This window comes from Sus scrofa, chromosome 18 (genome assembly GCF_000003025.6).
Source record: "Sus scrofa isolate TJ Tabasco breed Duroc chromosome 18, Sscrofa11.1, whole genome shotgun sequence".
In the NCBI taxonomy this organism is placed as follows: domain Eukaryota; kingdom Metazoa; phylum Chordata; class Mammalia; order Artiodactyla; family Suidae; genus Sus; species Sus scrofa.
Genome location: NC_010460.4, coordinates 10,321,398 through 10,333,750, shown reverse-complemented (window position 1 = coordinate 10,333,750; position 12,353 = coordinate 10,321,398). Strand labels below are relative to the sequence as shown.

General features: G+C 41.5%; 1 protein-coding gene across 21 annotated transcripts in view; it reads left to right on the top strand.

Moving 5' to 3' along the window:
* The window catches only part of LOC102162486 (putative RNA-binding protein Luc7-like 2), a 65,151-nt gene continuing 53,321 nt past the window's right edge, over positions 524-12,353 (top strand). For 2 of the 21 annotated variants that reach the window (XM_021078847.1, XM_021078849.1), the window contains exons 1-2: positions 561-1,027; positions 3,990-12,312. In XM_021078847.1, coding sequence (XP_020934506.1) covers positions 12,261-12,312 — 52 coding nt within the window. In that variant the 5' untranslated portion in view covers positions 561-1,027; positions 3,990-12,260. Of the gene's footprint in view, positions 1,028-1,068; positions 12,313-12,353 lie in introns of those variants that run through there. The other 19 variants (XM_013990781.2, XM_021078850.1, XM_021078857.1 and 16 more) reach the window with 18 other exon arrangements.

The following is a 12,353-nucleotide window of genomic DNA, read 5'->3' as shown; positions in this document are numbered from 1 at the left end:
AGCAAGGGCAGGGATCGAACCCGCAACCTCATGGTTCCCAGTCAGATTCATTAGCCACTGCGCCACCACGGGAACTCCTATTAAGGTCATTTGTTAAAGTCATTAAGGAAAATGACCCAGCTGTCAGATCTCCAGGGCTCCTTCCATAAGGGGTCGGGGAGCAGGGAGAAAAAGGTCGAGTCTACACGATTTTCAGGTCGGCCCCTGAAAACACGTTAACCTGTGAGTACTCATCAGGAATACGCCCATAAGACTGCTAACCTCAGTCGAAACGACGGGCATGGTCTCTACTTACTTTCGACTGGGGCAAACCCTCTGGCTAACCTGGGTCTGATTCGCCAGCAAGGCGTGCGGCACTGCCCTAACAGACCTTTTGGCGCCCCGGGCGGATCCGGCTCGCAGAGCCGTTGAGGCACCAGAGTCTCGCGAGATCGAGGGGGGGGGGTTGGCAGGAGCGGAAGAAGGCCGCGTGCACGCGCCCGAGAGCCGTTAGGGTGGAGCCCCTCCTACGCGGGGCGGGCGGAGTATATACAGTTGAACGCCGGTTGGTGGAGCCCCCGCGGGAAACGACTAAGCGCGAGGAGCGTGCGCGCTCACGTTGCGGCGACGGTGGCGGCGAGCGGCGTCAGAGCTTGGAGGGGGGGGCTGACGTTTTCCGGCGGGTGGCGGTGTTGGAGACGAGAGCTTGCTTAGCCGGTATCGCTTCTCTCCCAGGAACCCGACGGAGCGTGAGGGAGCGAGGGTCGCTTTGGGGGGCTGCTGCCTTCCACGTACGCGTCGTCTTGAGGAACGCAGCCCGGACTCTCCTGCAGCCCCTCCGGCTCCTTTTCCGCACGCCTTGAGGCAGCGGCGGCAACCAAGACAGCGTCTCACCTCCCCCAACCCCTTCCCCCTGCCCCCTCCCCCCCGCCCGAGAGGGCCCGGTCTGCGCCCCACCCCGGCCCGTCCGCCCGCTACGCCGCCGCCATGTCGGCGCAGGCCCAGATGCGCGCGATGCTGGACCAGTTGATGGGCACCTCCCGGGACGGTAAGTCTCTGCCACTGCCCCGGGGGTGGGGGAAGGGATCGGGAAAGCGAGGGGCAGGGGTTCCGCGGGTGCACCTGGGCTTGCGTGTGTGGCTGAGTAAGGGGCTCCCAGATTGGTAACACGAGGTCCCAGCTCCTGTCCCATCCAATCATGGCTGGGCAGGCGGGCTTGGGGGGCGGTGACCGAGCGGATTGGCGGGAACTGCTGCCAATGGGGTCAGGCGGGGCCTGGAGGCTGAAAGGAGAGTTGAAGCGTTCAGTGTTGACTTGGCTGGGACCGGAGAGCCCACGTCTCTCTTGGGTAGTCGGCCGGCCTGTTTTGTGGCTGATTGGGTACCTGGACCGCTAAAGCCTCCGTCCCCCTGAGCTAATTTCCGAACCCAGAGTTTTGGGATCATCCCTCGCCGCCGCCCTCCAGAGAATCCAGAGAGAAGTGACACCCCCTCTCCCCCGCCCCTCTTATCTGGGTCCGGAAAAACCTTTTTCACTAGGAATCCAGTCCCAGAGATGCACTCTCGACCCCCACAGAAACAACTGTTCTTATGGGGAAATCTGACCCAAACCATGGTTTCTTGAGGTGGGTGTGTTTGGCCCATTTTGTAAAAAGAAAGTGTTACGGCCTGTTTTTTCCGGGAGACCTCCATTTTGTTAGACAATTTAATAGAGGCTTTGTTCAGTAAATATTGACAAATCTTGCTTGTTGCCCAAGTAGAACCATTTTGAAAATGTGCCCAGTGAAGTAGAATTGAGGGAAACAACGATCCTTTTAGGCGCTTAGGTTAGAATTTGTGTAGAAAACCACTAATTGCTGGATGGATATCTTTTTGTCATAGAGAATGTCTAAATAAAAAGATAAAGTGCTGTTGCTTTTTTGGTGATGATCGTTAGTAATGTACTCTTTGAAATTCGATTCAAATCCATGCGAATATGAAGGAAGGCTCTAGTTCATTATCTCTTAAAAACAAAGCCAAACCCTTGCTCATTTTTGTATGTTGCTTGTTCAGGCAAATAGTTTCTTAGCCATTAAAGAAGTGCTTTTTTTTTCTTGATAAGTTATTTAAATTGTTTGACTTAAGAGAAAAGGCACACAAACTTTTGAATAGTCCACTGTTATAATTTCCTTAAGTGCTTTGCAGCAGAATGTGTGAGTAGATTAAAAACATTGAATTCAAATGTTTTTAACAGCGCATACTTTGAATCGTTTTTCAGTGTTCCTAGTTCAGTTTTAATAAAAACCCACGTTTGCAACTTTTCTTTATAGAAAATGTAGATCGCAAACCTGTTGTGGTTGTGTAGAGAAGAGGGGAAGACTGGGAAGGAAATGAATTTTATTTGTGTAGTAAATCCTTGCAAGTTAATATTAATTAAAAAACACCACTGGGGAAACTTCTGCCAGTTACCATTTTTTCACTTTCAGAGAAGAATGGTTTTTATAACTGCAGCATGTCTTAAATTGCTCCTTTTCCATTATGAAGATGGTGTTGAGAAGGGGCTTAATCCAGGATTTTGGCTGACCGAATAATCTTTATAGTAAAATTCTAAAACTCACTTAAGTCTTACTTTACATGATCCTTTTAATCCTAAATGGATACCTTTTTTGGTATCCTCTGTATGGATTGAATTTCTTAATTTTACTGGGAGGGTAGTTGGATCAAAGTAACTGCTATCACCTGCTAAATTGCAAACTACGCAGCCAGTCTGGTCTTGCAAAGCTGAATTAAAATGTGTGTGTACATATATATGTGTATATATGTATGTATATACATGTATATATGTGTGTGTATATATGTATATACACACACATTTTTTCCTTTGTGTGTAATTAGCAGAAACTTGGATATCTTAAAATCCACTCTGCTTTGTGTACAAATTTATATTTTTATGTGTCTGTTACTCAATTTTTTTTGCCTCCAGACTAAGAGGATTTACCATTGAAATCATGTTTACAAGTCCATGATATTATTTATCTGAAATGACTGGATTTTCACTGCTGTGTTGGGCCAGAAGTAAGACTTAACTACTTTCAAGGAAAAGAATTGAATGTTTTTTAAGATACCCAAATTAGTTCTTTTATGTTTATAAGAATCAGAACATTCTTTTCCTTCTTACAAGAGAGTTACTGAGTTTACATATTTCATCTTATTAAGGACTTTTAAATAATTAGGATTGTTTTTTTTTTAGTGTACAGTCAACCTCAAGTTATCCAGGGATAGGGGATCATGGATACCTTCCTGAATAACACCATGTAATTTGAAACCATAAAGTGGGAAGCTTTGTATTGGACACAGGAACAGCTTACAGGGAATGCTCTTGGGTGTCTGTGGCATTAAGAGGTGGAAATGGGGATCCAGGAGGTGGGGAAGAGGTGGAAAAGGTATGTGGGAGGGTGTTGAAGGTAGCTCTGTCCACCTTTTTTTCTTTGTGTTTTTTTAATCTCAGGGACTAACTATGAAGCAACCACTGTCTTTTTGGATGGTGGGACTCTGGGTGGCAATAACCACCCCTTCAACTCTTAGTGTCCTGTCTGAGGGAATCTGAAGGGGCACAGGAGGTCAGGGTGCTTTCTCTTTCACCTCCCCCCCCCCCAATGAAAAGTCTATTTCCTCTTCCCTTTCCCCAAATCAGAGTTTTTAATTAGTTCCTTTTTAAACTCCTTGGAGATTTTAATATGTTAAGCATAATTTATTTTGACTTACTTAAGTCAGTTCATCATGTAGATGACCTAGGCATCACTGACATAGGAATTTTAGTTGGGAAATGGAGAGGTAATTTGGGATCACTGAGTACTTCCAGAAAGGTCCGTTCTGGGTGAGTGGCGGAAGTGGGAGGCTTTGGATAACCAGAGGGCAGCATGATGGTGCCGGGAGGCTGGGCAGGGGGATGACCAGGAGGTGGGAGAGGAATGCATTAAGGGAGGTGGGAGGGCCAAAGACAAACTTTGCCTTCTTTGCAATTTTGCCTAGGGCCCTGGTGGTGGCAACCGCCTGTGTGCCACTGAAAATCGTGCCGATGCCTGGCATACTGCATAAATGGAAGCAGGGTACCGCGTGAGTTGAAACATTGGTCACACTACATAAAGTTTGTATATGTGAATCAGTGTAACTCATACCCATGTAACTGGGGGTCTGACTGTATTTGGATTTTTCTGATAAGGCATCATGGGCTAAAGAAAAGAGCACTGGGCTGAGACTCAGGAGACCTGGTTTCTAGCCCCAGCTGTACCTCTAATTGTAACGTTGGGTAAGTCACTTAACCTTTTTTGCCTCACGTTAACTCTATAATTTGTTAAATGAGAAGCCAAATAATTTCTTATGTTATCCTTAAAAATGTTGAAAAATAAGTATAAAGTTTCTTGGAAGGAACCATAAGTAGATATAAATTAGTATTTTTCTCTGAAGGGTAAGGTACATTAAATTTTATAGATACTTTCATTTTAGTTGTTAGCATTAATAGATGGGAGCGGAAGGGATAATCCCCCCCCCCCCCCCACGTATTCCATTTGAAAGCAGGGAGGAGCAACAGGAAAAGACTAGCAGCAGTTGAGCTGAATTGTCTTTGTGATGGTTGGGGCAACCTAGAGTCCTCACATACACTATGGTCATTTTTGTTGAGTTGGTTTAATTGGAAGAGTATCCCTTAACTAAAGAAAGCCCTTTTGCCAACAAGTACTATTTGGTTGAGAAGTCTCTGGTCCTTACCCCAGGGAGGCCTTGCAAGGTTTGAGGGATAGGAATTAAAGTTGAGGGTATGAATTTAGATTACATCCTAAGTTTTGCAGCTAGGGAAGTTAGAGAAGGTAGTTTTGAGGATTCCATACCATTCCTTTAAATGGGAGCAGAGGGAGTTCCCGTCGTGGCACAGTGGTCAACGAATCCGACTAGGAACCATGAGGTTGCGGGTTCGGTCCCTGCCCTTGCTCAGTGGGTTAAGGATCTGGCGTTGCCGTGAGCTGTGGTGTAGGTTGCAGACGCGGCTTGGATCCTACGTTGCTGTGGCTCTGGCGTAGGCCGGTGGCTACAGCTCCGATTAGACCCCTAGCCTGGGAACCTCCATATGCCTCGGGAGCGGCCCAAGAAATAGCTAAAAAAGACAAAATAAATAAATAAATAAATAAATGGGAGCAAAGGCCATCTCTGAAAAGTTAAAACAGGCCAGAAATGGCACTTGCCCTTAAAAATAACCTGTAGGCTATAGAATAGAGTTAATTGTCCCTTACAGTTAGGGAATGTTTAGGGCAAGTGAAAACTTTCAGATAATATTAGCTATTTTTGATGATAATCTTTCTAAACATACAATGTACTTCCTCAGTTATCAAGTACGTTCATCGTAATTTAAGATTTTTTACTGATCAGTTAAATTCTATGGCAGTTGTAGTTTGTGGGATGTGAAATTAGAAGGATATGCATCCTAGGAGATAACCAGGAAAATACAATTCATAAAGTCATTTACTTGTCCCTAACACAAGTTTAGTGATATATAACTGTTGAACCTATAGACAGTATGACATTGCTGCCTTTCTGCAAAATAAATTATTGAATCAGTGGTTGAAATATTGTTTTCTTCAGTGGATTTTCTTCATAAAATCATCTTTATTGTAATCTGTGTTTCTTGACTTGTCATCAACATTGAGAGCATTTTCTTTTCGTTTTCTCTCATAAACTTAATGAGCCACATCTATTTCTTGGTCAGTTGTAAGTCATTCTTCTATTCTGCTTGGATTGTTCATTTTAAGTGAAGGAGGCATAGCCTTTAATGTTCAGGCAAACATTTAAAAAAATAATGATGGAGTATATCTAATTGTAGAGCTGATAAATTCTCTAACATGATAAATTCCAGCAAACAAGGTTAAGTAGTTAAACGGGAGATTAAACAGTTTTAGTAAATACTTGATTTTATCTGAGGTCTAGGTATATCAATACACTGAAACCACATAGTGGGAGTTCTCTTGTGATGCAGTGGATTGAGGATCAGGCGTTGTCACTGCAGGGTCTTGGGTTGCTGCTGTGGCACAAGTTTGTTCCCTGGTGAGGGAACTTCCACATGGCATGGGCATGGCCAAAAAAGCCAAAAGAAAAAAAAAACAAAAAAAAACAAACAAAACCCAACCACATAATCCTTTAAAAAAGTTATGTGAACTCTGAGTAATAATTCTATTTACACAGCAGTCCAGAAAACAGTAATAATAACTCCTACAACTCTGCATTATCCTTGGGTTCTCTGCAGTTGTTTAGCTCTCCTGGAGGAAACCTGAGCTTCTCAGGCATTCTTTTACTTCAGATAAAAAATAAATTGAAACCAAAGAAAAATCATTTTGTCTATCATTTCATAAGCTCTATAAGCAGCAAGTAAATATTTTGGTTTGGTTTGGGTAAGTTGTCACAAAAGGATAAGTGGTAGTGAGCTACAGGTTCAAGATGGGTAACAGGAAGTCCGGGGCAAGTAGATGTCACGATGAGGTAAGGTTTCCAGAGTGTTCAGTATCAGGTGCTTCATATAAACATTAAAGCTTGAAGTTGCTAAGAGTTCAGGTGAGTTTGGGGTTGCACAGGGCTTAGAACAGTAAGGGCTGAGCAACACTAGGAACATGAGGCAAATGCTTCTCTAGAGTGGAATTCCAGAATGGTGCTTGAAATGGACTGAATCTTAAAAGTCTGCGGCTGTTAGTATATTCCTTGAGGACACACATATGTGGTTGTATTCTTCAGCTTAATTAGTCTACAGTCTTACAGATTCACTACCTGCAAAAAAAAGTCCATCTTTTCCTTTTCGATTTAAATTTTCACACACCAGCAGCTGCTAGGATAGAAATTAGAAGGCAAGGCCAGAATAGATCAATTGATCAGTTTTGTAAGATGACTGAGGATATAGAGAAAAGTAGTTTGTAAAAACTCTGGAATTGGCTCTAGCTTTGTGTTTTTGTTTTAACTGAGTAACTTAGGAATTTGAAAAGTCAAAGCCATCAGAAGGTGACCTGTAGCTCAGTCAACTGAAAAAAGTTATATTTTGGTATTTAACCTGGGCTGGAGAAAGGAGTCTTTAAAACTTTTTTTCTTAAAAAACACTCACTAGATATTGATCCTTATGTTCTAGTTTAGTTGTGAACCATGTGCAATGATATTTGACCTTTGTGATTCAACGTGAAAAGAATTTAACCAGCGGCCCTTGCTGAGTCTTTTGTCATGTCTCCTAAATGCATGGTAAATTGTTTTTATCTTCTTGAGACCTCAGTTTTCTTTTTAGACATTAGTTTTCACTTTCAGAGTTCAATTTTCCAAAGCTTTGCCTCTGAATGAAATCGGTTGGATATTTATTGGATAGATATCCAAGTGTGTACACTTAGCTGTTCAGCTGCTTCTATATTCTGTCCTGCTATTAAGCTACACAGTATACTCTTTTTAGTACTTGAGGTATGTTTTAGATCAGCATGGCACTATGTCCCACTTGCTTTTTGTAAATAAAGTTTTGTTGAAGCACAGTCTTGCCCATTTGTGTACATACTGTCTGTGTGTGCTTTGCCTTACAACAGCAGAGTTGGGTGGTTGCAACAGAGATAGATAGCTGGCAAGCTTAAAATATTTGCTGTCTGGTCCTTTAAGAAGAGTCTTGTTGGCATTTATTCTAGATCAGTGTTTCTCACAAGTGTGGTACCCAGATCAGAAACCTTAGGATCACCTGGAACTTCTTAGAAACACATTCTTGGACCCACTCCAGACTTACCAAATCAGAAGGTCTGGGGGTGGGAGCCAGCAGTCTGTGTTTTAAGAAGCCTTCCATGTGACTCCGATCAAATTAAAAGTTTGAGAAACCCTGTTCTGGATAAATGTTTCCCAAGTGTTAGTCACATATATCACCTTTACTCCTTTTAAATATTTGTTTAATATTTTTTCTTTGTCAGTTCACTTTGTGAAAATTTAGCTGATTTTAAAATGAAGGTTTATGTCCCCACAAAAACACAGTGAAAACTACATGATGTTATAAGAGATAACTAGACTCTTGTCACTTATCTTGTGCTAAAAATTAGAACTTTAGATGTGTTGATTAAAATGCATACTAAGTGCAAAGTGGAAACTTTTTTCTTGACTTAATCATAATAATCACCACTAAGTGCTTGAGTAGTATTTAAAATGTCATGTTGTTGAAATCAGAACGTCTAAAATGAGTTTTTGTACAAATCTCATATTTTTGGAAATACTGTTCTAGTTATTCATGTGAAAGGAATATATGCTCGAAATGTATATACCCAAGCCCCTAGGTAGAAATAACTTCTCCTTAGAAATAGACAGAAATGCACACCTGTGAGAGGAAGAGATCTAGACGTCCCTAGGGAAGTCCACCTTGATTTCTAGGAAGAAGCTACCTATTTAGCTTGATCTTACCTCTCCATTAATGTTTTGGTCCGTGTGGTCAGCTGCACTTCTGCAGGATTTCACCACACAGCAGGAGTGTGAAAAGGTGCTGGCTTTGGGAAAAGCTTCTTATCGGAAGAAAACCCCTGGACTAGAAACTGGGGGGCCTGGGGCGGGGGGGAGTGTGGTGATTCTACATTATGGACAGGGGACTGAACAGGGCGTGCTTCCTAAGAAAACAGTTGATTTCACCTCAGATTTTAGAAGCCATGTATTTGTATTTTAAGAAATTCTGGTATGAAAATAAGTCAGATGATTTGATTTGCCTCCTAGTGTTGGAGTACTTCCCCAGACATGGTGTTCTAACACTAGGTGATGTGTTTTAGGGTATAGTAATGGTTGGTAGGAATAGAACCTGAATATCTGTAGGTTGCTGAGTTGCTTCAGTTGTTTCTTTCCTTTTCTTAGAAGTTGTGAACGTAATTTGCTTCTATAGTCTTTTGACTCTGGAATAGAGTAGTGAAATAGGACTCTAATCCTGAAGGAAGCGAAAGTCTGGGGAGGAGTGAAGATTTACACATGAATAGTTAGGTTTATTTTTAAGTGATTCTGGGTATTGATTGCAGGTCAGTGTCTAATTTTGAAAAAAGTTTAAAAAATGTAAGACGATCAAAAACCTGTATGAGTGAACAAATGTTATTTTGTGTGTTTCCCTGGAATTAAAAAAAAAGCATCGCAAATGAAGTCCACTATGTTCCCTTTCACAGTTTTCAGTTCTTTCCCTAAAGGCAGTTCCTGTGAATGTGTCACAGTATTTCTGCTGCATTGTTTCAGTAGTTGTAAGGCTCAGTCTCCTTCATGGTAATCTTTTTCATTTTAACTTCTGTTATCATTGAGTTGTCTTGTCACCTTTGTCCTTTGATATTTTCTCATTTCTTTTCCCTTTTTATTTCTTCATTGGTTTTAGATTTGGGGAGGCTCTGCTTAGGTTTTATAGCAGTCACCAACCAGTGAGAACTTATCTCTTTAATAGACCGATCAACCAATTACTTTTTCTTGGTTCTTTTCAGCTATTTCTTCATAGCCAGAGATAGCTATCATTAAGTCTAATTTTGTGTATAGAAAGTTCTGAATGATAGAAGGCACCTGATATCCAGAGAATGAGTGTTATGGTATCAGAGTAGCAGCTCTGCAAGTAACAAAATTACAAAAATACAAAATTAGCAGCCCGCAACTTTTTAGTGACTGACTTTCCTTTATGACCTATACCATAAAACAAATTCTATATCATCCAGTTTTAGGAATATATTTGTGGGTAACTATTTTCAGGCTTTTCTAATGTATGTCCTAAATCTAAGAGGAGAAACATGTTGATTTCTTTTTTTTTTATTACTCAAATGAATTTATCACATATGTAGTTGTATAATGATCATAACAATCTGATTTCACAGGATTTCCATCCCACAGCCCAGGCACATCCCCCCACCCCCCAAACTGTCTCCTCTGGAGACCATAAGTTTTTCAATGTCTGTGAGTCAGCATCTGTTCTGCAAAGAAGTTCCGTCTGTCCTTTTTTCAGATTCCACAGAAACATGTTGATTTCTTAAAGCATATATCCTCCCACAACCCCTGCCCCCAGCAGAAATGTGATGGTATTGACCCCCTGCCAGTCTCCAAGACTCTGTGTAATGGGAGAAGATAGCGTGTGGCAAGGAGTGGAACAGAGCCCTTGGAATGCAGCTACTTTAGTATTTCTCTTCACACATTTCCCACTTTTCCTTCACCATTGTTAGCTCTTAAACACTCTGTAAGCTTTTTTCCTGCTACCAAGACTGTTTTCCAGTCTCATTCCATAATATATATATGTATATATATGTGTGTGTGTATATATATATATATATATATATATATATATAAAATTTTTTCTGGCTTTTTAGGGCCGCACCTGCAGCATATGGAAGTTCTCAGGCTAGGGGTCCAATCGGAGCTGCAGCTGCTGGCCTATGTCGCAGCCATAGCAACATTAGATCCGAGCGGTGTCTGCGACATATACCACAACTCACAGCAACACTAGATCCATAACTCACTGAGTGAGGTCAGGGATCAAACCCACATCCTCATGTATAGTAGTCAGCTTCATTACCACTGAGCCACAATGGGAACTCCTCATTCCTTATAATTTTTTATATGGAGTTTCTAGACGAATAGGCTGGTAGATTTTAAAAGTGTTTAATGCTATTAATCCTTGATCATCATACGCAGCAAGATTGAACTTGTTCTAGAAATTTCTTCTACAGTGGGCATTGCAGTTTTAAAATGTTGGGCTCATGGGAATTGTGGTGAAGGTACCTATTTGTAATGCTAAATCTATAGGGCCATATGAAAGAATTAAGGATAGCCTTTAGGTCACCTTATTTTTGCATTTTCTGGGGCAAAGGAAAGCCTCTATACTATTCAGTATGATTTTTATAAATTTGGTTAAAAGTGACTTGATAATAGATTTAGAAGGGAGAATGCCTTAGTTTTTCCCACTGCCATCTTTGGCTGAATATTTTTTTCTTTGTTTTCCTTATGTATTAAATAGACTCCTGAAAAGTTTGATGTGTATCAAGTCATAATAAATGTTTTTAAAGCGTCAGTAATCATATTATGTTAAGACATGGTAGTGAGTCTTTGCATAAAATGAACTCTATAAACTTTGATTTGTATAAATATACAGTGAATTAAACTGAGTTTATTAACAAGGTAACATGGAGTAATTTGTTTTTCTTTTAAGGTTAATTACAAAGGGTTCTTATAGGTGAGCTTTAGGCTGAATTCGGAAGGAACAACAAAGGTAGGTGGGAGAAGTTAGTGGAGTTGGTGAGACTATTGGAGGAGGATGTAAAAGTGATCAAATTGTTTCTTTAATAGTTACTGCGCAGGAGTTCCCGTCGTGGCGCAGTGGTTAACGAATCCGACTAGGAACCGTGAGGTTGCGGGTTCGATCCCTGCCCTTGCTCAGTGGGTTAACGATCCGGCGTTGCCGTGAGCTGGGGTGTAGGTTGCAGACGCGGCTCGGATCCCGCGTTGCTGTGGCTCTGGCGTAGGCCGGTGGCTACAGCTCCGATTCAACCCCTAGCCTGGGAACCTCCATATGCCGCGGGAGCGGCCCAAGAAATAGCAAAAAAAAGACAAAAAAAAATAGTTACTGTGCAGCAGAACCTTTTCCTTGGTTCATGTGAAGACATTAGGAGTTTGCTTTTCCACATGAAGACATGTTTGCTAGCACAGAGCAGGCCTCTTCCTGCTCTGTACTAGACTGGAATTTGGTCTTTATGTAGTTCCCACATTATTATGTGGATTCATGGCTTCTATTAGAAGGAATGGTAATAAGAAGGTAGAATAGGTGAGGATTTGAGGGGACAGGCAAATGAGAAGCTACCTCTCTTTCTAACTCTGGCTTTCCTTTTACTGAATGGGAATGGAATTTATTTCAGAGGGACTGTGCCTACCCTGTCCCAAGCCAGCAGTGACATGTGTACCCTAACAAGTATATACCTGTGGGGGGGGGGGGCTTTGGTTGTCACATTGGAGAAGGTGGGGGAACTTTCCCTCTCTTGGCCCCATTTATAAACTAGGGGATGCTTCCATTTGCTTTGTGTGCTGTTGAGTTTTCTCCTCTGTTTTCTCTAAGCTAAGTCTTAACTAAGCTAATTCTGTACAAAAGAAATACTAATTAGTTGTTTTTATAAATTGCTTGCCATTAATGCCTGATAAAATGCAGTAAAATAGGATTCTGCATACCATTATGTATGTCAAATATTACAAACTTTAAGGTTCTTTTGAAATTATAATACTAAACTCAGTTCACTTTTGCTTAGCCTTCACAGTTGTTGATCACATAGCATGGTCATCCACTCACAGCTTAAAAAAATACAGGGAGCATCGGAGAGAATGGGTAAAGTAAAATTTTGATGTTTTTAAAATAGCAACTAAATC